The following is a 25,484-nucleotide window of genomic DNA, read 5'->3' on the forward strand; positions in this document are numbered from 1 at the left end:
AAATAGACACAAACAATAAAATGAAATCGAAACAAATCACAGAGACACAAATGACAGACGGAAAGACCGAAACGCGTCACAAAGATCTCTGCAATTTGTGTGTGGAATAATATGCAAAATACACACACACGGCAAAGAGTCAATAAAAAGCATAACTTTCTCCATGATGCTTTGTCGCGTGTGAGTGTCTCTCTCTATAGAAACGCAATCGATGTGTGCCGGTGTAATTTTGTTTGCTGCTGTTGCTTTTGTTGTGCGTCATTTAATTCTCTCAAATCTTCTGGCAAAAACTGTTAATTTTGTAGTACATTCAATGAATTACACACGACGACTCGGAGAAGTGACTTTTCACATCTTATTCTCATTGTTGTCTCACAATTCATTCAGCGCGCGCGCGCAAACACACTCACGTACTCTCGATAGCGAGAAAGAAAGATTTTATCATTCGACAACTTATTCGTCTATTTTTACGTAAGCCGCTCTTTTCTTCGGTGTTTGCTTCCATTTGGAATACCGATTAAAGCGACGAGTCCAAGTGCGGCGCAACGAATAAAAATGGTGATAAAAGAATTTTTTTTACTTTTGCCAGCGATTTATCTATCTGTCTGTCTAGGTATGTGCTTATAACCATTTTACTGAATAGATTAAATTAGTAAACAGCAATCTGCGAAAAAAACACACACACACAATCAACCGAGAGGCTGTCGTAGCACTCAAGCTGCTCAGAATGTGTTCAGTGAATGCCATAAACGATTCGACTCGTATAAAATACTGTATTGCACACATAAGTAACATAAGATTGTGTCAACAAACACACAAAAAAACTACCTCTTTTAAAAAATAACTCACTTAATCGTGCTCTTAATCCATACTTTTCACTTTTATGCGGGCACCTTTTTTTTTCTTCTATCGCTCGTCATTTCATGTCTTCCGTGTCAACTTCTCCATCTGTCGCTGTATGCGATCTCTAGTGTTCTCTTGCCACAAAATCGGCGCGACGATAAAATTTCAGCATAAAATATATGGCCGAAATTAGATCAACCGTAGAGAATGCACAACAGGAGGAATCGAGCTGACGAAAATTGAGCATTTCATTTCATTGTGCGCAAGAGATAAATGTGTGATGTCCATACGTCGACATTTGTAAAATGTTCCAATCCATTCGGGTCGTAAATGTTAATAGTGTCTGGTCGTTGTAAATTTTTCAAGTGGTTTTTCTTCGTGTTTCTCTCTCTCTCTCTCTCTCTCTCTCTCTCGCTGAACTCTTTATGTCGAAATCGTGGATATTCTTACCGACCCGCAACGTATACCAATATGCATAGAAGAAATATTCGTGTGTCAGTTGTTATTAATGCATGGCCACAGATAGATCATATAATTTTCCAAAAAAGAAAACTTTCACTCGAAAAGAATTCGAAAAAGAAAAAAAAATTACCGAATGCCGGCTTAAAATCTTTCATTTGGCATGAGCGTATAATGCCTGTTTCGCAAACAACCATAAGCATTTTTTTTTCATACTACGGGCATTCCGTTCATTTCCCTTTAATCACTGCAATAATAAATTTCTTAATCGTTTGTGTGCACGACGACGACAGCGGTGGATTCACTTTCTGGTTCATCTGTGCACCGCAAATCATAAACGATATTGCCATTTACGTTTCATACAAAAGAGAATTATGCAAAAAGAGTCGAACAAAAAAAAACTCGCCTGACTTTTGAGCATGGCATCAGAATTTATTGATGGAATTGGAAGCTCTATAGCGTGGCACAATCAAATTTAATGAGCCCATTTCCGAATGTCACTCCACGATTGGTGCGGCGTCATTTGTTCCGATCATCGCTTGCTCGCCAGATAAGATGCAAATTAACATGTTTGCACGAGGACCAACTGCCAATACATATACCGAACATACAACATAAATTATGACCGAAATTGGGAGCAATGGCCATAGACTTGCAAATTGTCGTCGATAATTTATATGTGCATGTCTGTTTTTTCACTTTCATTTCAGCCCAATGTACTCCATAGCATTTTATTCGTCATCGACAAAACGAAAAGCCACACCACGTCGCAATCTCAGCAGCGCATACACAGTCACACTCATGAACTCGTACCGTTCTCGATTTGATTGTTTTCACGCCATGCTTTTGTTGTTTGTTGCCTTCTTTATTTTATGCTTGTTTTTTTTCCTTCTTTCGTTTTCGTTTAATTAAATATCACTTTGTTATTTTCTGTGTGAGATTAATGCAGTCGATAAGAGACAGTGTCTTTTGTTGCTGTTGCCGCGTTTGTGTGTGCGCGCGTTTTCTTTCTTTCGTTCAATCATTTCAAGAAATTGACTTTTTCTTTCGCTGGTTTCTTCATTGGCGCTGATTTCAAACAGCGATTGGATTGGGATTTTCTATTCGGTTTCGCTCGCATATATGATAATTTCATCTTTTATTTCTAGAAATAGAAAGCGGAAAATAGCTATTTTATCAGGCAGAGAGATAAAATGCAATGATGTTCACTAAACCATGCGACCACTCACAGTTCCTCACCACCGTTTGCTGCAAAATTACAGGCATAGCTCATGCCATAGCATGCCGAACTGCCGTGAGTTTGATGAATTCTAACATCGAAAATGAATTTTAATCAATCTCACAGTTAGCTAAGCATATCAATCGAAGTTGCCCGTCTTTTTCATTTATTGCATTGCGCGCGCACACAAAAACCGAGCTATTGTGTAGAGTAAATCACAATGGGAAATAATTTGCTATTGTATACTGAAGGCGATAAGTGTTTTATTGCGGATAAACATTTATAACGCCAGATTGCGTGATTCGATACAATGTCTTTAACAAGCTGAATGCATTCGATTACTGCGGCGACTAGTTTCGGATATATTTAAAGATTTGAGTCAAAAGGTCACTGACCAATTGATTAGAACCGCCCGAGAGAGACCAAGCAGTTCCGATTTTTTTTATATCACATTTTATCACCATAAATGTGTTACCCCATCTTGGATTTTTATCGAATTGGTCATTTAATACCTCGTTTGGTTTTGCGTTGACGTGCGATAAACTGAATGCACACAAAACCACAACAAAGTCATGCGCTCAGGTGACTCATTCCGAGTCGTTTGCGTTTGCATTTTATTGGTTTTAAATTTCAAGCATTTTCCACGAAACCATTCGATGATGACTCGTTTTCTCATGTTGCCTATTCTTCATTTCTAGGTGAAGGCCAATCAACTTTTTCTTTCCGCTCTGACTTTTGCATATTCCGAGTTGATCTTCCAACGGATTTTGTAAGTATGTTTTAATTATTATTGCTCGATTTATTTTTTGTTTGCTCGTCATGTTTAGTTAATCCATGCAAGAGTTTTGCAATTTCAATAGCAAAGTGATGCCCTAAAATGTAAACAATTTGATGGTTGCTTCGAATTAAGCGATTCAATGACGACATTGAATCGTCAATTCATTTTCCAAGAAAATCGAGTTTCTTTTGTGTTACATCGCGATGTTTTTTCTGTCCAATGCTCGCTCTATTTCGACATATACTCGATGATGATACGATGGCAATAAAGGGCTTTTAGTTCAAAATATGCGTTCATTTCGAAATCCGTCTTCACTTACACTTTTTGTTGGCACTTTAAGTATCCACTGAATATGTGTCAATTTTCACCATAAAAAAAAACTGTGATTCGTCATGCTTTCCGAAGACAAACGGAAAGACATTGAATCAAACCCAAAACATTCACTTTTTTGAAGGCTCACTAAAGCGAATTCCTCAATGGTGATTTATGTCATGTTCAATTTCAAGAGAATATTCTGAAAGTGCCGTTTTCTTTTCTTTTGCACCGCATTTCGATACAGTCTGATTGCTTGTGCGAAACGGTATATCGAATTTTATATGAGTGATGCAAACATAAAAAAATCCGTGTTTTTCGGTCAACATTTTGCGTGCACATCAAAAACACGGAGACTGATTGACGCCACATTTTAAAGTGAAACCATTTGTGTCACGCTGTGATTTACTTGTCTGCACACATACTAGAATACTAGTATACAGAAAAAAAAGTGAGTGCACAATTGCCTCGCGCAACCGAATGGGTTGTTATTATTGAAGTGATGAAAATATTGAATTTTTCTTCGAATGGTAGCTGCCTCTAGAGGAAACAAAAAAGAGTTCAGGAAATTCCAAATGACAGCTTCAACATACAAATTACCGTTTTGCGATCAAGATTACGAGAAGAGAAAAAATTACTGTCTTCGATCATACACACACAATCACACCCCGCGGATGCGCATTATCCATATTAACTGACTCACCCATAAATTACGCACAGCTCAGTGAATGCGCTTTCAATTTTCAACTCCAATTTTTTTTTGCCGATTGAACATGCTGATTCTCATTTGCATAAATGAAAGTAATCTCGTAAAATGAAGTGACGGAATACAAGAATCTAGCAGGTGATAAGCGGACATTTCTGAATTTTGCTGGCTTTTGTGATTACAATGTTTGAAGCATTGTGTTTCAGCGCATTCCACTGAGATGACGGCTTTTCTCTTTTGAGCAATTTTGTAACAATCAATAAGAAGGTGTGAAGAAAATAGGTTCCAAATAGACGGTGCAGTTGCAAATGGAGAAAATAATTTGCGAACTACGAGAGAATTGAAATGGAAATGTGCCAAATGCCATTAGAGACTATACAAACACATCCTAGCTATGTGTCACTTACTATACTACCATTTTAGCGACTATTTTAAAGTGGAGATACTTGATGTGTGAAATGAATCTTCATTATTGATCCATTTAGAACCGTTTTATGGTGTAAATTTGAACGTTCGGTTATCTCTCACTGTCTACCAAAACGACGACTTTAGCTTCAAATCCAAACGTCGGTGCATTATGGAGCCACACGAGTGAGGCATACGGATAGAGGCGCACACGTAGTATAATTTCCCAACGTTAAAAATAGCTCGCGATAGAAGCGATCTCTAATGCGAGTTTGATGATGATGAATTTTATTTTTAGTTTGTCGCTCACAATTGACAAATCTCCAGAATGTAATGCGATCATGTTTCAATCCACACAGCAATAACATCTTGATATTTTCTCTGTTAACCTCGCTCTCTAACCGTGACTGATGTCAGATTTACCGAAGACTTTCTTCACCATTTGTTGTTTTCCGACAAGTCTAGATCGGTGTGTTTGACAATCGATTTAATTTGTCGCGTTTTTGAATGCAAAACAATGAAAACAAGACGATTGTAATTGATATCATTGAAAGATCATCTGAGGGCTTTTTTCTGAGTTTAACATTGAAACCCAAGTCATGAAAACCGTCCGTAATCCAATCGAAATGTGTACACAGTGAAAAAAAAATCTATTTATTTTCTTAGTTAGAAGCACATGCAAGACGACTTGACATGAATCCAATGAGCGATCGAATCTTGTGGCTTTGAAATACAGTTCATCGCCGATAAAACGACTTTATGCACACACGAAATTCACATTTGTTTGTGAGTGTGTCGCGTCGGTGCTGCATATCGTTCATTATCTAATTGATTTGTGTGTTATTTGGAAATAAAGAAGAAGAAGAGAAAAAAAAAGTCCCCCATTGCATCGGATTCACTTTCTCTATTGATGATTGTGCGGTGCCTGTTTCGAAATACAAATTAATTTGTTTATTTTGAAGATAGTATGTTTCCGACAAAGTACACATGCTTCGCTCTCCGCATGCGGACACAAATCCAGTGAAACGATTGCTAACAGCCAAATACTTTCATCGAATTGTGCTTCAACTAATCGGATGTTTGATTATTATTCTTTCGATCGGAGCAACGGAAAGTCGACGATTTAAAAATGCATTCGATTGCAATTGTGAAATCATCGTCGCCACGTCGTGCGCCTTGGCTCCAAGCCAACAAGTTCTGGCGCACATTTATTATCAACACAATCGTTTGATTAAAAAAAAAAACCACCAAACATCGCATCGATTTAATTTTCACGTTGATGGCTGTTTGTATTCGCAGCGGTTGTCAGTTTTGTCGAATTTGGTTCACATCGCAAACGATTGCATGGGAATAAGACAGAAATAAAAAACATCCGAAAACAGCTGCAACTTCCTATATCATTATCCAATTCAGTATTCATTGAACGAGAGCAAGATGTAAATTCAACGGGAGAAATGAAAATAAAATCAAGACAAGGAAAATACCATTAAATGTCGGTCTCATACATCACACATTATGAACGTTTAAAAAGGGATGCCCAGCCCATAAATTAAAATGATTGGTGTTGAACGTTTTATGTCATTACCGTCGATCAAAGTCAATGCGGCCATTTATGCAACAATTGACTTGAATGGCAATTTAATTTTGGCAAGTGGCCGCCTAATTTGGCGAAAGCAATCGAGAGAGAGAAAAAAACAAAAACAGCGCGGCGTTAATTATTTCATTTTAACCACAAAGACAACGGGCGGCCAAAACGAAAAAAAATAATAATAATTGAATCAAGCAGCAAGAGAAACAAGAAAATGAAAAATATAAAGCAAAAAACATCGATTGTTTGCGTAAGTGGATGAAAAACTGTTCATTGAAAAGTACTTTACAATGGCACAAAGTCATTGATTTGCTACTGGAAAGAAAGAAAAAAAACAGCAAAATATTTTTGCATTCGTTTTGCTACAGTCGATGTAATCAATTTGGCTGCACATTTGCGTGATACAGTTTTTTGTGTTCTCTAGTGTTGTTTTGTTTTTAGCGATTCAAGCGCAGCGCCAATCTAGTGGTTAAACGAAGATAAAATGCAAGAAACATAGATGAAAAAAACACACAAACCAACGAAAAAAATCGGTGTGTATGACATGCAATAGTCGTGCATTGCAAATTTAAGAGAATCGAGCAGTGTAACACCAGAGACTATTGAACTTACATATTGAACGTAATACGGTGCAGCCATTGCTCAGTGAACTATCTGCTCTTCATACACGATTTACAAGCAGCGCTACCACAACTATGCGGTTTGTTACTGCGTGGAATTCAATTAAAATTCCCACAAAACGGCCGCAATAGCAGCAGCAGCAACAACAACAGCATGCATTATTGAAATGCTTTACCATGTCTTTGATCTTCGTACAAAGAATATGTAAATGTGGCTGCCGGTGATTTGGAGTCCCAATGTCGAAGAAAACCAACAGAAATGATTTAATTATTCAAACGGGAAGAGTTTGAAAAAAAGTTTTGATGAACAAGAAGAGAGAGAAAAAAAAACACGCAAATCGCTTTCTTTCGCTTTGACCATCGTCGTGATCACGAAATAATGGGCTCAAAATTGATTCTTTTCTTGTTGTTGTTATTGTTGCTGCTCTTTTTCTTTCGAATTTAATGAGCCATTTGACCGGATGGAGAAAGAAATGTTTTTTTTTTTGCAAAGAAGGAAATGATTCGCTCTTTTATTGAAATCGCAAAATGATTCAATGTAATCATCAAATTGATCAATCACAGTTGTTATGTTTCATTCAAAACAATCATATCACATTGAAAATCAATTTCAAACCGGATCAATCCTTCGAATTTCATATTTGCACAAAAAAAAACACACGTCATACATTTGGTTAATTGCCAAATAAATCTTTCGAAAAGTCGGTTAAAGTCTGAAAATATCTAGCTCAACGAGATCTGTCGCGCTTAGGTGTGGAGGCCAATACAAAAACAAATAAACGCACACAACAAATCGTTAGCATTTTATTATTTTGCATCTCATAAAATGAGACAAACAGAGTATAAACAAACAGCAAAATAAATAAAAGGTAAAAAACAAATTTAAAACAATATGCAAAAATTGTAAACAAAAACAATAGAAACGAAAGAAGATGAAAAAAATGGAAAATTAGACTAAACGACTAAACGACCAAACTCGCATGTATTTAAATGAATTACGTTTACTGTGTGTAAACTGATTTAAAGCCGCGCAATTTTTTCTCTATCGTCTCTCTCCCTCACTCTCTTACTCTTTGTCTCTTTCGAACCGCATGTGAATTGGCTGTAGCTATTACTTAGCAGCGAACGCATAATTAAGTGAAATATTTGTATTTCATGTATTTGATATTCCCAGCACTTTTTCCATAAATTGTGTGTCTTTCCAAGCCCGATGGCTGCACGCTTCGCACATATATATGCAGAAATGATGTACAGTTGTAACGAGAGCATCCATCTCGGCATATCTGAATGATGTTTTGTTTTCTACGTGCATATTTAATTTCTTTCACTCAACCAACATTAGAATACTGAATGAATTATTTCGCTTTTGATTCACTCCACTCTCGACATTTGAAACGAAACAACAACAAAAAAAAACTGTGACAGTTTTTCTTCGCTGTCTTGTTAATTGAAGCAATCATATTTATTTATATTATGTTCGGAAGAAATTACTCATCGCTCAGATCAAACGCATGAAATGCATAAAAATTACGAGAAAATCATTTCCATTTTTGCCCCATTATTGTTCAATCATAAATGATTGTATCGGATCAATCGGATCGTTAATGTTCAATATTTTTCATATTTTTTTTATCATTTTTAAGTGGAAAAAGAAAGTGATTTTACTGATGTTTTCATTTTGTGCTTTACAAATCAATTTTGTGTGTGTGTGTGTGTGCCGATAAAAGCCTAACTTTGCTTTATAAAACCGCTTGTTTACCCACAAATTCAAAGTAATTCCATGTAATTGTGAGGATTTATTGATATTTGTGAATGAATTCGATGTAATCAGCCCTTTTATCTCCTTGTCGCCATTCATTGCTTTTCGTCTGACTTTCAAACGTACGACACATATGAAACAATAAAAAGAGTCGACGAGAAATGAAGCGATTCAATTTGTGTGTAAGTAAATAACAAAATATGAAAACCAATGTGACGAGCATGTCTTCATCTAGTGCATTAAGCGAAAAGTGAAAATAGCATAAAACTTCAAATAATGACGCTTCACATACATGTGAAACAATATATAGTATAGTTTATGTCGTAGGGGAATTTCATGCAATAACATGATGAACGGAATGCAACGATAGCGAACGATATGTACTTTGTGCGGCCCATGATTATGAGTAATAGGCACTTAGTATGATTAAAACGGAACCGCGAAACCGCAGCAAAGGCTTGTCATGTTCATACGCCGCTGCTGCTGCACAAGAGGGAAGAAGCGCCCAAATCAGTGAAAAAAGAAAGAAAGAAAATCGATACAACAACCGCACAACACATTATACATACAGTGTGAGTTCGTCTTCTTCGTTTGCCTCACACGGGACTAAGAATCAAAAGTTGCTGCTTGTTTAATACCGTTTGGTTCCGTGTTTAAAAGTTGCATTCTGTCGATATTACGTTTATTATGTAAAATTATATTGATTTACGATCAATTAACATGTGACCGTCGTAAGCGTTGCCATAATCAGTTTGTGAATCCGAAAGGAGAAAAAGGCACACAATTTTTGTGCAATCCTTGCATGCTCATTAACTCTCCAGCTCTCCGTGGCTGCTGCTTGCCATTTTTTATCCGACAGCAAATCCAAAATGAAATATGTAAACATAATCATTAACCGGTTTTTATGCACGTTTTAGTGGGTCGTCAGCGAATCGATGATGATCTATCACAATGATAAAACATGCACACAACAACCGATTCGTGCTTCGAAATATACACTCTCTATCTTTTGAATCAATGGGTCTGCGGTTTGAATTAGTTCATCACAGCCTCAAAATATCGATGGTCTACCGTATCTCTCACCCCAAGATAATGAAAAGCGACCGTAAAAGGACCGAACGGAAAGAAAAAAAACGCATAAAACTTACAGCAAGCCATTAAAATAATAGATTCATTGACACACTCACGATTTGGATCAACTTATCAACATATTTTACAATAGGCCGATTACTATTTCTTCTTGATCGACGTGTTTTTATTTTTTCAACAGCAAAAAATCATATCAAATTTTGTCAGAAAATTAATGATTAAAACTGTTAGGCTATTTAAAAAATGACTCTATCAAATGGCCACATTCCAAACTAAACACCCATGATTGTTTAATTAAAGCTCTAAAATAACGTCGGTCTATTTTTCGCTTAAAGACTACTTAATTTAGCTGAAATGTTGATAATGTCGTTAGAAAATGAAACCGGATTGTTTAATTTATGGATCTTTCCTTCCAACGGTCTACGATGTTTCAGGCGAAATGATGATTACGGTGGAAGGATGGCTATAAATAAACCGAAAGAATTTTGTGGATCAGTCGAGAAGTGATTTTATCGGGATTATAATTTAGCCGCGACTGAACTGATATTTTTTCAAGCCGATTTTCATGCCTGTTATCGTTCGAGTCAACAAAATTCGTTCATTAGGTTAGACATAGACTTTTTTCATTTAAAATGATGTGAGGATGCCGTTGGTTTCATAATCATTTTGCAATGTTTACTGTAATTTTACGAATAGTTGAAATAATCCACGACTTTCTTTAGCTAATTTTCTATTGAATGTTATTTAGAATCAATACGTGTTTCTGTTGTTTTTTTCTTTCGTAAGTTATGTGATTTCACCATGACCTCACGTAGCCGAGAGTTTATCGTTCGCATTCATGCAATGAACAAGTTTTATTTGTGTGATGAATAAAGAGGAGAGAAAAACTGTGCTAATTTCACTCGATAAACGCATGGAAGAACAAGAATGATGACAAGTGTGACAATGGATTAGTACTTTTCTTCATCGGTTGAATTCGCATCACATGCTGTGGATTAGTGGAAAACAAGTCTCATTTGAAATGTGATCAACAAATTGGAAGATGAAAACAATCATAAACAAATCAGATATCTAATTGGTGGTACAAAATCTCTTGTGAATATCAAAAAAACATGGATTTAAGTGCAAAAACAATGCAGTAGTGATGCTGCTGTCGCTGTTGCTACCGTTCATTTGTCTACTAGACATTACATAACCGCACAAATCAGCTACGATCTCTGCTCGACAAGGCAATGCAAACGCTCATAATATGCATAAAGAAATTAATAAATAAACTCATCTGGCATAAACAATACGGTTATATCATGAACTGCATAGGTAATTCTTGTTTGCACACAATGAATTAATACGCTGGCTCAAGCCAAAGCACACAGTGTTCAATGTAAGGTGCGATCTATTCAATTTCTTTGCTCTAAAATGCTCGTATGGAAATTAAATTGTGCGCATCTTCCCAGCGAGCGAGCGCCCAGTTTAATGAAATCTTCAAAATACCAGATAAAATATGACGAATGAACTCAGAATCTTTATGTAAATTACACACACACACATTTTGTTTTCACTGCACACCTGAAATACAGGTGAAATAAAGGTGTTTGTAGTAAACGAAAACGCAATTGATTCATCACGCAAGTGGAAAAAAAACATTCAGCAACTGATTAAATAATCTTGTTTTTCTACACGTAAGCTAAGACGTGGCTGCGCTTTGAATTTCAGGCCATAATTAAAGACACTTAATTGTGTTTCACTTTTTTATCGTGTATTTCACAGCATTGAAATAGACGTAAACAATTTTTATGGAGAAAAAGAAACGACTTATTTTCCACCTAAGAAAGAACACTCTCTGCCATGGAACTAAAATTCTGAGCTAAATTCTTTGGGATTATGTATGCCTTGACGTTTCCTTTTTTTCGGCGACGTTATGCTCCACAATTTGCGGTTTTTCTTAATTATGATCGTTTCTTTGTTTGTTGTGCTAATTCAGTGGAAATGGAATGAGAAAACAATTCAACGGAATTCTTTGATCTGAACGAAGTCTCTCTTCGTTCTTTGCAAAAAATGATACCAAATTGGGCGAGTAAAATTTATTAATATTTATGTTTTATGTTTCGTTCGCATTTGTCTACTGGGTTGGCTGCTGTTTTGGAGCGAAACAATGGTAACGAATGGAATGTGTTTTTATTCCGCTGAGAGAGACGCAAAGAAGAGAAAGGCCAATTTAATGAGATCAACAATGATCACGATGTTCAAAGCACTGACTAGGGTTTACAAACGTTTCGACAAATACCGCAAACGGTGTTATAAAAACGTTATTTTTCTGTAGTGTTTTTTTTGACAGTCCAAAATACCGCAGAAATAACGATAAAAAACGAAAAAAACGTTTTTTGGGCGGTATATAACGGCTCTGTAAAAAAACGTTTTTAAGAAACACTGAAAAAAATAACGCGTTTTTAAACCCTAGCACTGACTAACAAACGGCACACCAAATATGGTACTGTAAGAAGAGAATTGTTTGAGTCAAAAATAAAGCGAAGAAAAAGACGTACAGATCGTTCGATGGGTTTCGCCGTTGACTTCGTCGTCGTGAGTGATTGTATGCACAAGTGACCTATATCTGACTCGGTTTATATAGTTTTGCATCGAGCAGTAGCATCCGATTGTAAACATTCTGATGTCTGTTACATGAACATTTCTCAACGGGCAAATAAACAACGGCAACCGCAAGAGGAGCTGGGTCGCTATTGCCAAACGGGCTACACCATCAAAGAGAATGGAAAGGCATTTGGAAGGAAAATTCTAATCAATTTAAATGAAAATGAAGTAACAAAAAACGAAGAACCTGTGCGATCGTTTCGTAGTTTCAAAATGAGTTCGCCGAATGCATGGTACGATGGCGATGCCAAATGCAAATGGAAAATTCGTTCTAATTTCTAGAAAGTCTGGCCGATGGCAACCGAACGATGTCTGTAAATCTGTCGATAAAACGGGGAAATGATGATAATTCATGCGCATTCGAGTTTGCACGTGCGTACATTTGTTTATCTATGCCCGATTGCACCCAGCTGAGAATCAAACCGTTATATTTTGGGTTTTTTCTCTCTCATCTCTTCTTTTTTTTTTCTCTTTTCTCTGTTCAAATGCTAAACAACAATCGCAGAGCGCATAAATAACATTCACTTGGCTATAATGACCGACTTTAGTGCACACTGCACATTCTGCTACGAATCAAATATGCAATCCCATTTCATGTTTGATGCACATAAAGCTTCAATGTGGTTTCTGCTTTTTTATTACTGTTTGCATCGTTGGACTTGCGCTATCATATTGAAGTGATCGACTGTCGTGATGAAAGCTGACACAATTTCATTCTTTCGTATTCTTAGCGGGTTTAAAATCCTCAAATTCAGTGCAGTGTACATCTGTCCGTCGTCGCCTCGTCAACCGAATCCAATAGAATTTTATGAGATAAGCGCTAATTGCTTCGATGAAAATAATAACAACGACAACGACCCAAGAAATGGGTCAATTTGCCTTCTTGGAAGGTGTGGAACGTGCACACGCTCCAGCGCTCGTATTCAGTATTCGAAATGAGAAATGCCATTAACGAGACACATTTAATTTAGATCAATTAAAATGCTTCATCTACACACAAAATGCAACTCTCGATGCACCGAGAGAAGAGCATTAATGGTTCACATGGAGAAGCGAACATCAAAGAATAAATGTATGTGTCTGTAATTGGGTGCGGATCCAATTTGAAACGAAATGATAAGTTATGTATAAAAAAAATGAGCTGATTTGCAGGAAGGATGCAATTTCACAAAAATTATTATGTGCGCGTTGAAAACCTGATTGCTGGAAGTGGTGCATATGAAATGGGTCATTCACAGTGTTATGCTGCTATGGGACAATTTAACAAACTAACCAGTCGAACTATTAATTATATTGCGGAACAAAAATGTAAAGGAAGCAAAAACGCCTGAATTTGCAACAGTTTTCTCGCGCAAGTTGTGACTGCTGCAGCGCGCTGAGTGCGCACTCAGTTCAATTATAAATTATAGACTGTGAAGTCACCCAGTGCCAAGTTATACGGGTGGTTATGCACCAGTGAATTGCGTTTACCTCCAAGCCCAAAACTCAGTTTCACCTCTTGTTTCCAGAAGAGCAGCTCACAATTTCAGAATAGTGATTAGATCTTTCTAACGGCGACGAATTTTATTAAATTACGATGCACACACTCTGAAATAATAACAGAAAGGCCAGAAAATTTTGGGCGAAAAAATCAAGTCGTTGATTCGAACAAAACAAAAGGCATTAATGTGAGCACATTTTGAAATTCACAAACCACTAATTATAGTATTTTTGCTCTGTCTTTTTCCCTTTCTGCTGTGGATGTCTTGAGTGAACGAAATAATTATCACATGAGCATGTTTAGGCCAACAAATGACTGTGGTTAATCCAACAATAAAAAACAGCGCCTCCGGTTCACGTGGAACATACATCCATGGGGCAATACACGCACAGGAAAGTGGGTCTAATCTGATTGTGCGCTCGTCATTGCCGATGAATATGTATGAACAATTTTGAGTTTCAGTCGTGTACAACAAATTCCTTTTGGCATTCGATAGTTCACGCATCGTTCTGCTTTCTATCACCGAAATTTCTATCCAACGCATCATATTTTGTTTCATTCAACTTACGTCACAATTTTATTCATGAATTCGTCATACGAACGACATATTCCTGGCTGTACTTTCGAATATTCGAGAATGCAAAAAGTAGGTTGTGCATAAGTAAAGACCGAAGAAAAAAACATCGTTTAACACCTTGCAAAAAAAATGAAGCAATTCAACAACCGATAGAATCTCTCTTGAGATGTGTCAATGTTTCAGGTATTTGGTGAAATCTTGATAAATTGATTCATTGTCAGTACAAAAGGTGAAACAGAATCGAGCCGTGTCTGAACTGAGCAAAGGTGTTAAATTAAGACGCAAATGAATGATAGTGCGAACGAGAAGAAAATTCCAAACGAAGCTAATAACAGCATTAGATTGCAGATTTACAAGCATGTTTAATGAGGTTTTATTGTCACCTTCCTGTTTGTCTACGGCTATTTTTTATGGTGAATAACTGAAGCGAGCGCGGCAATATAACTGACAATCTTACGTAAAAATGCCCAGAGAGAGAGAGAGAGAGAAGAATCGACTGCATTTTCGTCGATGAATATGGTGAAACGTATGCAATCTCTCTCTATCGGCTGTCTCTACTGAACGTTGCTGTAAACAATGGAAAATGTACATATGTGCCAATTTGTCAATTGCTAGAGCCTACACAGGCAAAGTGTGGTCGCTTAATTGGTCTCACCATTTACAGTCCACCGGCACCATTTTAATTCATTTCAAATGAAACACATATATGATGTTCATATTCAATTCCCCGCATATTTTGTGTCATGCATTACAATGAACAGAAGTTTTTGCATGAGAAAAAAGATCTTAATTATGATAGAGTCATTTGATGACCTATGACTTTACTTTTACTTTCATCTTTCGACTGACACACTTTTTGACGTTTTTTGTACTTGGTATTTTTTTCGGCAGTCTCTATCACTCATCGTTAATCGACTGTGAAACCGATAACAATTTCATTTCCAAATGACGCTCATCACATTAATTTTTTTTTTTAAACAAAGAAAAAAGATCGATAAACGACCCACAAATCGATATGAGCAGCGACAAAACAAATTAAAAACCCACAGTTGAAAAGCAATAAATTATGTTGAAAAACTCTTCGGGCCTGAAATTAATTTGAATAAATCATAATTCCGTTCGATATAATTTACATCTGTTGTAACGATTTGCTGTGGTCCGATACGTTGCTGCATTTTCGGAGCTGAAGCTCATTGCCTTACCCAAGAGGCAATGACAGATCTATTTAAGTGTCGGGTCCCAACACTAATAAATCCGATTGTTGAACCACAACCGTTTTCTTCCCAATCGGTTTTATTTTCTATCTCTGTCTGGTGTCAGTATTTCCGTTGCATGCAAATACGATTACGCTTCGAACTTGTTTTTCCACAGTTTCAACGTCTACAATTTGTATTAAATTTGCGTAACTCCATCAAATGACATGAAATCGCTGCGAGTTTAATAACGTATAATTAAATTTGGATGATAAATTTTCGGTTGTCATGCTGTAAAATTCAAACAACTTCCTTAAAGTTTTTCGGTAGTAAAAATAGTTTTAGAGTCTTCGCGGCACAATAACATAATGGAAAATCGAACGACCGACGACGATTACATAAGAGAATTTCTTTCTGATTTGTGTATTTGACGATTTAAAAAAAAGATTGTGATCCAAAGCGTAATTGCGTTGTTTTCTTGACAGCTGGCAGCTTGTGAAGAATCAGAAAATGATTCTTTGTTTATTTGTACAAAAGTTGAAAAGATTTAAAGTTTCATAAATCATTTGTCACTGTCCGAACGCTAACTACGTTTCATTCGCGTCGTTTCAATACCATGACTTTGAGTACACGCGAAGCCAAATTGTTTAGTAGGGAATGAAAAAGCCTTTCGTATGTTTCGCAATGAATGCTGTACGTTTTGACAAAGCCATTTTGAGGCTTCGGGCAAAACATCTGAATCAAACTCGGAACGTTCTTGAGAAAATCAAATTAAAAATTACGAAAAGTGATCGAACGCGATCGCACTTAGTGCAGCATTTGAACTCTTTGTTTGCTTTTGGTTAATGGTTCGGTTTTATTTATTTTGGGCACTTGAAAACCGATGAAATGACACATACGGTTCGACCTTTTGGGTAAATTATACTTTGTACTTCGCATTTGATTCCGCGAAACGTTTTCGTTCAAAGAGAGAGAGAAGAAAAACAAGAAAAAACACTGCCTTTCGTGTATTGAACATCGTGTAACATTTTGACCGAATGGTGATTTTTGAGTTCGACATATTGCTATGCGTTCGCACACAGAAGAGAGAACTATATCGCAATCTGATCTGACAATCATAGCAAGGCTTTTTATGGTCATAGAATCGACATGAGAATTCAGAAAATAACCGCTAATGAAATGTAAAAGGAAACATGTCGATGTTGTTGCTTTTTTGCGTGCAGTCTTGAACTGAACATCGAACGATTCGATTTCAATGCTCACTAGTGGCTAAATTAATTGAAATCAATTCCGAATTGCGCTTAAGCAGAGAGAGAGAGGGAGATACGAAAAAAACGGTCCAAAAATGTAAAATTTAGTTCGTAAAATCGAAAGGACTGGCTCATTGAGTATTTCAATGGAGGCCTTAACCTGGGGCAAATTTGCACCATGTTCACACCGATGCTACGAAGACTGTGCATGTTTCTTTAGTTGTTGTTTCAAATTCTTCGCTGCATTCACGTCACAACAGAGGGAGTGTAAACATCAAAATCTATATTTACGATCGAATTGATTTGCATATTGTTTGTTTGGCTTTTTGTTCCTCTTGTTCGATATTGAGCAACCGATAAACACCTTAAATTGCTCGGATTTTATTGGGCCGCAATCGTCAAAATCTGCACAAGCCCCATCACACAAAGGAAAAAAAAGAGAGAAACTCCATCAACTTTGTTGCATATATATATATGCTCAAGAACGTGCATATACACTAGAGAGTGCAAGCACACAATTGATGCTGTCATATTATTAGACCTATTAAATGATTTATGCCCAAATTGGTTTCTCTCTCTCTCTCCCTGTGTGTATGTGTGCTTTTGTGAGCCATGAATTATTTATTACACCAAGCCAAAGTTGTTAGACAAATATAAATTAACAGGCAAAAATGCTGAAAATGACTGGGTTGAACAACAACGAAAGAAAAAAAAGAAGAGAAGGAAAAAAACAGAATCGAAATTATATATGGGGGGACTACAATAAACGTTCCATCGAAATGATATAGAAAGTAAACAATGCGTTTCGTATGCATACGGAGAGTATGCAGTTTAATCGTTTTTGATTTCTATTGCTCATTGTCGCTGCTACGCTCAATTGTTATTCACACTCACTGGATTTCATTTACATAGGCAGTACAGCTTTCATTCCGAAAAAAGTTGCTGCTTCGAATGTAAATAGATTAGTTTATCCGTTTGTTTGTGATTGCGTCGCATACAAACACATACATACCTCAAATGTGTAGCCCAAAAAAGACGACGCAACAATTGATCAATTCATGCTTATTTTATTTCTTCCTCGAATTGTGATACAATATCAATGTTAAATGAAAGAATGGGCTGCAGTTCAATGGAGCTAATGTAATTTCTAAACCATGTTTTTCAATACAATTTTTTTTTCTCTGTACATCGAGTCAACTCAAAATGATAAGGTCATTTATTGTTTAGCTATTAAACTTTGAGATGTATGTTTAATTAGGTGTTCGTGTGCAGATTTGTTTCATTGTTTTTTTTTCTTGTCTTCATTCCTTCATTGGCGTCAGTTCAGTGTCCTCTAGCCCACTGCCATTGAACTTATCGATCACAATGAAACTTGTTCTAATATTTTGACGTTGACTTTTTTTTCAATTTACCAGAACAAGCAATTATAGTATGGGAATTCTTCATGCTCAAAACTTGCCCTTCGAAAGTACTAAGATTCTGTGCCGATACAAAATTGAAAACAAAACCAGTTGATAAAACAATTTGGAATCGAAAAAGTAGAATAAGCGCATCGAAAACAACGGAATGAGCTTATGTCACAGTTGGTTGTAAATCCATTATTTACAGTTTGACTCGATGAGGTCAACACGCTTTTCGTTGATGTGATTAACAGCATGAAACGTTCACATTTTCTCCTTTAATTTTTCTTTTGTCTTCTTCGTGCTGAAGACTGGCTCAACTTTTAATTAGTTGTCTTTAGATTTACTAATTAGACGTTTCCGAGGGAAAGCAATACCAAAATCAGTAGGACATTTTTGATGACGAATTTCGTTCTATAATATTTCAACTCACAAAATCACTTCGTCAATATTCCATGGTCCATGGATCATGGAATGCATTGCGTCAATGAGTCACATTTCGCTCAGCTGATAAAAACCGTTACAAAAACAGAGTTTGATCTCATTAAAATTCAATGAAGAAAAAACAGGCTCATAAAAAACAGACTTATAATTTAAAAATTTTAAATTGAATTTAATTCGAGTGTTCGATCGCACCCAAAGACGGTAGTGATAAAAACCGACTGTTAGATATGCGTCGATAAATAACAGTGAAAATGCACTGACGTTTGAATCGAAAACGGTCGGTGGGTTGGCTGATCGAAAGAGAAACATGAGTCTACTGTGTAGGCTTTGTACAAATTCATTATTATTTATGCAAATTCCGTAATCATGGTGTGTTGAGGACGAGTTATGCTCTCGCTCTTCCCTTAATATCTCAAAGTATACACATTTTTCGGTTCGCTTAATTGATTTCGTTGTGCTATAGAGCAGCAACAGACCGTAACGTCTGCAACTGTTTTATCGGATTTTTGTTTCACACATTTCTGATTCAATGAAACATTTCATTTTTATAAGTAAACAAGCGAACAGTTGGAAGAAGAAATAATCATGTTTTTTTCGGTTGTTGATAAAAAGAAAGAAAAAAGTACAGCAGTGGACGATAATTTTGTGTTTTATTTTTCATGAAACTAATGAATTGCCACCACACTTGCAGTTTTACTATTTTTTGTTTTCATTATTCTTTCTCAACTACGATTATATTGCGGAAATTCGTACAATCGACGAGAATATTTTATCCACATTAATAAATCATGAAAGTGAAATTGCAGACGTTTTACTGATCGAAATGCAATGCAGTAAATGAATGCGTTTTTTTTGTTTTCAACAAAACGGACGCGATTTGATGACGGAAACGAAGACGATGGTTGAAATGATATTTTTTTTCATTCTTCATTTGTTGTCCAAGCACACGTGCCGTTTGATACAAGTAGATAAAAAATAACAACTCGTCGAATTTCTATATGATAAAATGGTTCCGGTTTGTAATAATGAATTGATAAATTCATTGGATCCAGTAAACGATTATGAGCATTTCTTCTGGTTTGATTGACGATGTGTGATTTTGCACATCTTGTTTTTCTTGTCGGTGGCTATTGAAAGAAATGGCAAGAGAAAGAAAGACACACATGTTAAAAAGTATCAAGATGCGAATGGCACCGTTGTCATCACGATGCCCTGTCGATGCCGTATAATTACTTCAATTTGTCACAAATGACAGGTGCGTGAGAATATTGGTGGTTATTCAACGAATGACATACGCATTCAACTGTCTCTCCAATCACATTTCTCATTTTTTTTTTAAATGAAGCTTTGGACCGTAGGTTTCAAAGCGACAAACAGCAACGGTGAAACATATATATGCAAATGCGTAATTTTTTTTATATCGGAAGACGGAAGAATCACACAACAAATATGGTTAATGATGTACCCATAAATGCGCGCACCTCACAGTCAGTGTGCACGCATTACACATTGATTAGAGTTGCCTGCTGATAGGCCACCTTTTGCGGTATTTATTGCTCAATTAAAAAAAAAGAGCACTACAGCGACCGACTACCTTAAGTCGAAGAGAAAATTCAAATTAATACATTCTTTTTGCTATTGAAATTATCAATATTGGATCTGTTTTGGCTCGATAGAAGATGCCATCGTAGCAATTTACTCTTAATTGAATTAGACAAGTACAAATCATTGAGATGCCAATAAATTTACCATAAATATTAATCACAATTTTCTTTTCCATTTTTTCTATAGATAAACGTTTTTGTTGCGCTTTCGAATTCATCTGCTGTGTGATTGAAATACGTTGAATGAAATCTAAAGAAATGGCAAGCAACGGTGACATTTGGATTCAATGGTTTTCCTGCTGCTTTCATCAGCCACAGAGCCCAACGCGACGACGTCAACGTCATCAGCGCATGAGAATAGATCGATCGATGATCGGCCATCCCACGAATTTCGTGCATACCGGTATGTAGCATTCAATCGACACTGACTATGCAGTGCAGACAGCATTGATAGTTTTTAAAAAGAAAAAAAAAATCTAAAACGATTTTTATTCCATTGGCAGGTCATATAGGGTCGAACGACACTGAGCTCACTCCGAATCACATAAATGCGATCCAAAGTCAGATGCAAAGCAAAGGCGGCTATGAGTCGAACTCACTCAGAATTCAGGTAAAATTCAATTCCGACTTGAAATGTCGCTCTTTCTGCATTCTTCATCAAAATCAACCAAAGGCAAATTATTGATCTTTACCATCTTTTCACAGGCTTGCTGAATCGATTGCAGATCTCTGGAATGCGTTCACATTTAATAACATGAATTCACTATTTCACTTAGTTGTACGATGTTTTTTTTTGCTAGATTTAAATATTATTTACTTTGAATTTTGTTATTTTTTTCGGCATCTAGTAATGCAGTCGCATAACACAATTTCCTTTTAAATCATTTTTATTTTGAACAAAAAAAAAACAGAGAATCGTTCGAATGACTATACAAAGTAGGAAAATATTGAACATTTATGCAATCACACATTAATCACATTTCTCACTAGATGATACACCGAAAAGATTCATCTTTTCTTAGTTACTTATTATTGTGTTCCGTGTAAAGACGCAAAAAAAAATGCAAGCATATTTTGTAAGCAGTATTACAATATCATTTGCGATATTTGCGAAATTCGATTTGAATAGATTTCAGAAAATTTGCATTGAAAGAAGAAAACAAGTGTGAGGAAAGGCCACCGTAGGCACAATTTAGATCAAGTTCACATATTTTGACATACTCCAAACATTTAGTACTTAAAATCTGACGATGGTGATTCACTCGTTCAAAAGTGACCCGTGTTGACAATTTGTCAATATTTGTTGAACAACAAACACATCGACAAAAAAAAAACAATTTTTTCAGCATGAAATCTTGAGAAATTATTTAGAAGAATATTTATATACAAATTATTATGATAAAAATAATTAAGCAAATATAGTAGCGTTGCCTTACAATATAAACTGCGAATAGAAATCAAAGTAGAAATTCAATAGCCATAGATCATTTGGATGATAAAACGTACAAGCCCCATTTTGTAAGTTTAAAACAAGACCTCGTGTATTGGAATTGATTAGTTCATTTGACAAAGGATTACACAGATAAAATCAAACACACACAAATTTTAACATTTTCCATTCAACAAGATTCTTCCCGTATGTTTTCTGCTCTCATTTTACTCTTCAGACGAGCGGCTAACACACAAATGTAGATATATTTTATACAAATAAACCGTTGAATTTATACTTTTGATAGTAAATACAAATAAAAGAAAAATCTTTGAAAAATTTCAAATGCGTTTATTTTTATACAATTCATTTCATTCGGATGTTTGTCAGAAATTAAATTCCAACAATCGATTGCGAATATAATTGAAACTTAGTTAGAAATTTTGAATGCGATTTTTTCAATTGTTGCTTTCAATCAGTTTTTGGCTTAGTAACTCTAACGAAAATCTTTTTGAAAATGGTTCGTAGTATGTAGGTGATCACTAATAAAATGATGAAAATTACGATGTAAATGTCAAACGAATAGTACGCGATTGCTGACATATGTGTAGAATGTGATTTCAACAAAGGTGCTCCGCGCGTGGCTGCCACATATTCAACCCACCAAACTGCCGTTTCTAATGGATTCTTAATACGATTTCGATACGAATATGAGACTTTTTTTGCATTTTGCTTTGCTTCCGTTGTTAATGCATTAGATATGGCTGTTTTGAAAGTTTCTTCAGTAATGTCTGGATAATTTACAATGAAACCCATGCCACGTGACACAGCTGCAGCTGCATTATGAAATTGATCACCATACATTGGCGTAAGTACCATTGGAACACCACAATAGGCTGATTCACTGCTTCCCATCAGACCACCATGACTGAAAGCAAAACATGAACAAATATTTGACTTAGTTCTGTGTAGAATGTTTGGTATTGAGATGGTTCCATTTACCTCACAAAAACACGAACGTTGGGATGACATAAAATCTCTCTTTGCGGCATCCATTTTAGGATATGTACATTCTTGGGCTGATCGGGAATCGTTTCATTTTCCCATTTCCATAAAATCTTCTGTTCGAAAGCGCCAAATGCCTTCAGAAGCTCATTTCGTTTTTCGTGCGGTAACGTTTCAGCCCTTATCATGGAACCCCAGCTCACATAAATTACACCATCAGCTGCCGAGTCCAGTAACGCTTTTATTTCTGGATCCAAATGTGTCTCTTCTTTTATATGAACTCCACCTAGCTCCACAACAGTTGGGGCATTTGGCCTTGATCCGCTGAATGAATAATGGGTGTTAACGAACATAAGGCTCGTTTCTTTGACGAGTTCTCCAGTTGGTGGAATTTCTTCATTCTTGAAATGCCTTTGAATTATTTTATCAGTATCACTCATCATTTTGTACCTAGAAATTTATATCATTTAATTGTATTCGTTTTTAGAGCATTCACATGGCAAATAAGTTCTTACTTATATATGAGTTTCATAGCATTGACAGTGAACCAGTTATTTAATCGCTCCAAAAAGTTCATATTTTCCGAGGAGCCAACAAAGAGCCCAGGCATGTATGATGGAATAAATGGATTTCCAAGACGATCGTAATGCCATGGCATCATCACACAGCTACTCAATCCGATGACCGGTGCTTTTAGTTTCCATGCTACAGCCATCATACAATCGCTATTGAATACTTCCGTCAATATAACATCATACCGATTTTCTTTATTAATCGATTTTAAAATGTTTTTTATAACGGTTGAATTTAGGGCGAGCTCGCATGTATCAATGCCCCCCCCATTGATGCACCCAAAAAAAATCCTGGAAATTCTTGTACCAAGGACGATTTGAGAAATTCTGTAAATTCAAACCATTCCAGATTAAACTTTGTGACCTTAGTGATTTTGACAATTCGAACAGCATAATCAAATCCATCGATAAATAGATAAATTAATTTTTAAAAATTATTGAAAAAGTGCCACCTACCTCTAAGTTAATGGAATTGACGAGCAATTTCGTTGTTTTCAATGGCATATCTATATAGTTCTTTGGTGCATTTTTGTCTGGGAAATGACTAACAACAGTAACATCATGGCCTGCATCAGCTAGTCCCCGCAATATTGGGTGGAAAAAATTGAAATGGCTCATTGTCGGGTGTGGAAAAAGTCCGAGTATCTTCAATGAGTTTCCTACGTTATTTGTTGAAACTGCTAACATTAGCATCAAAATGTAATGCACTTTTGGCCACATTTTGATTTCTATTGGATAAAATGTACAAAAAAGAAATTATATAAGAATCCAAAACACTTAGAATGACAAAATAACATCAAATCAACGGCAATGACATTGTGATTTTGATACCAAAACGAACATTTGAAATTGTAAGACCGAACACTATAGCTCATTCATGCATGTTCATTTCATTCTGAATTGTCCAACACTTTCGAATGTTTGTTTGTTCATTCGTTCGAAATGATCGAAGAAACTCGTTTGTTTTCCCGGTTTTTATTTCACTTAAAATACATAAGAAGCGTATTAAGAAACAAAGTCAATGAAACATATTCTCAATCTCACCCGTGGAACTATACTCTTAATCTAAAACACAGAACTCATAATATAATTTGCTCCTCGTGTATTTTACGCGTAGTAAGAATGGAACGAGTAAAAAATCAAAATTTTCGATCAAACAAGCACTTTGTGCAAAAAAACCACGCAATGAAAATGTCCAAACAAACAAACGAACCAACCAACACTAACTGACACTCATGTACATACACGGTATAATTTCAATTGTTTTCCGTAGTACTTAACTGGTAAAATTTCACCTATAATTTGATTTGTACCCAAGTAAATTAAATTATTATTTAAATATGATCTACGCAATTTTCTGACAATTGTTTCATTTGAATATAACCGTCCGATCACAAGCAAGAGTGACCATGAACTAAAATTCTTTTCATAACTTTGTATATATTGATTCCAACAAGTATAGTAAAGCCCCGATGAAAGTCGCCATCACGTTTTTTTTTCTTCAAAAGTGTGGAGAACGTGCTCCCTGAATGTCAGTGTTTTTCTATTAAAAACAATAACAATGTAAATTCGTATCGTACTCTTGCAGCGGTTCTCGTTTTGACTTTTAAACAACATAGAATACTGAAATTTTGACAGCTCGCGATATTTGATTGACTGCAATGAAAAAAACCGCTGTTATATGTCGCTACTTTCAAGGCATCAATAATGCTCAAAACTCACGGTGGAGAACGATGTTCTTTAAAGGCACGTTCAAAAAAAATACTAAACATAAAATTTTGCCGGTGGAAGATTACCCGCTTTAAGAAACATTTTTCCGCTTTAAGAAAATTGGAGTAGGTTTTACTGTAAATGTACACGTTATCAATCGTTTGATGAGCTCACCACTTGAGATTTTTTTTTAATGAAAACAATTGTCAAATACGCACATCATTTACATCATGCTGTTCATTGATCGTTTAGTAATGATGATGAAGCAAATCTGTATTTTACAAGCAAAATAGTAATAAGCATACGTTGCATGTGAATGCTTATTCAAATTGATAGATGTGGGCAATGTTGTATGAACAAATGTTGTATAAAAACGTATTTATACTTTGTATT

General features: G+C 35.9%; 2 protein-coding genes across 5 annotated transcripts in view; one reads left to right on the forward strand and one right to left on the reverse strand.

The window, feature by feature from the left end:
* LOC129576695 (CDC42 small effector protein homolog) overlaps positions 1–22,143 on the forward strand; it is a 29,758-nt gene extending 7,615 nt beyond the window's left edge. Inside the window, exons 2-5 of one of the 4 annotated variants that reach the window (XM_055462169.1) lie at positions 3,220–3,294; positions 20,563–20,778; positions 20,879–20,985; positions 21,081–22,143. In XM_055462169.1, coding sequence (XP_055318144.1) covers positions 20,619–20,778; positions 20,879–20,985; positions 21,081–21,089 — 276 coding nt within the window. In that variant the 5' untranslated portion in view covers positions 3,220–3,294; positions 20,563–20,618 and the 3' untranslated portion in view covers positions 21,090–22,143. Of the gene's footprint in view, positions 1–3,219; positions 3,295–9,819; positions 9,839–20,562; positions 20,779–20,878; positions 20,986–21,080 lie in introns of those variants that run through there. The other 3 variants (XM_055462159.1, XM_055462187.1, XM_055462178.1) reach the window with 3 other exon arrangements.
* On the reverse strand, positions 22,133–24,109 carry LOC129580381 (UDP-glucosyltransferase 2-like). The gene is made up of 4 exons (XM_055470727.1): positions 23,838–24,109; positions 23,325–23,707; positions 22,807–23,259; positions 22,133–22,732 (listed from the first exon to the last, which is right to left on the reverse strand). The coding sequence occupies exons 1-4, from the start codon at positions 24,099–24,101 to the stop codon at positions 22,276–22,278; spliced, it is 1,557 nt and encodes a 518-aa protein (XP_055326702.1). The 5' UTR covers positions 24,102–24,109; the 3' UTR covers positions 22,133–22,275.
* Between the last annotated feature and the right edge of the window lie 1,375 nt (positions 24,110–25,484).

Source organism: Sitodiplosis mosellana, unplaced genomic scaffold, assembly GCF_009176505.1.
Source record: "Sitodiplosis mosellana isolate CC-2019 unplaced genomic scaffold, AAFC_SMos_1.0 Smas_scaffold_1, whole genome shotgun sequence".
Classification (NCBI taxonomy): domain Eukaryota; kingdom Metazoa; phylum Arthropoda; class Insecta; order Diptera; family Cecidomyiidae; genus Sitodiplosis; species Sitodiplosis mosellana.

Bases quoted from the DNA above. Each gene is read 5' to 3' on its own strand.
- LOC129580381 (XM_055470727.1), bottom strand. From the start codon at position 24,101: ATGTGGCCAAAAGTGCATTACATTTTGATGCTAATGTTAGCAGTTTCA. The intron at 23,260-23,324 runs GTAAGAACTTAT...ATAAATTTCTAG, and splicing joins GCTATGAAACTCATATATAA to GTACAAAATGATGAGTGATA. The intron at 22,733-22,806 runs GTAAATGGAACC...TTTTGCTTTCAG, and splicing joins AACGTTCGTGTTTTTGTGAG to TCATGGTGGTCTGATGGGAA.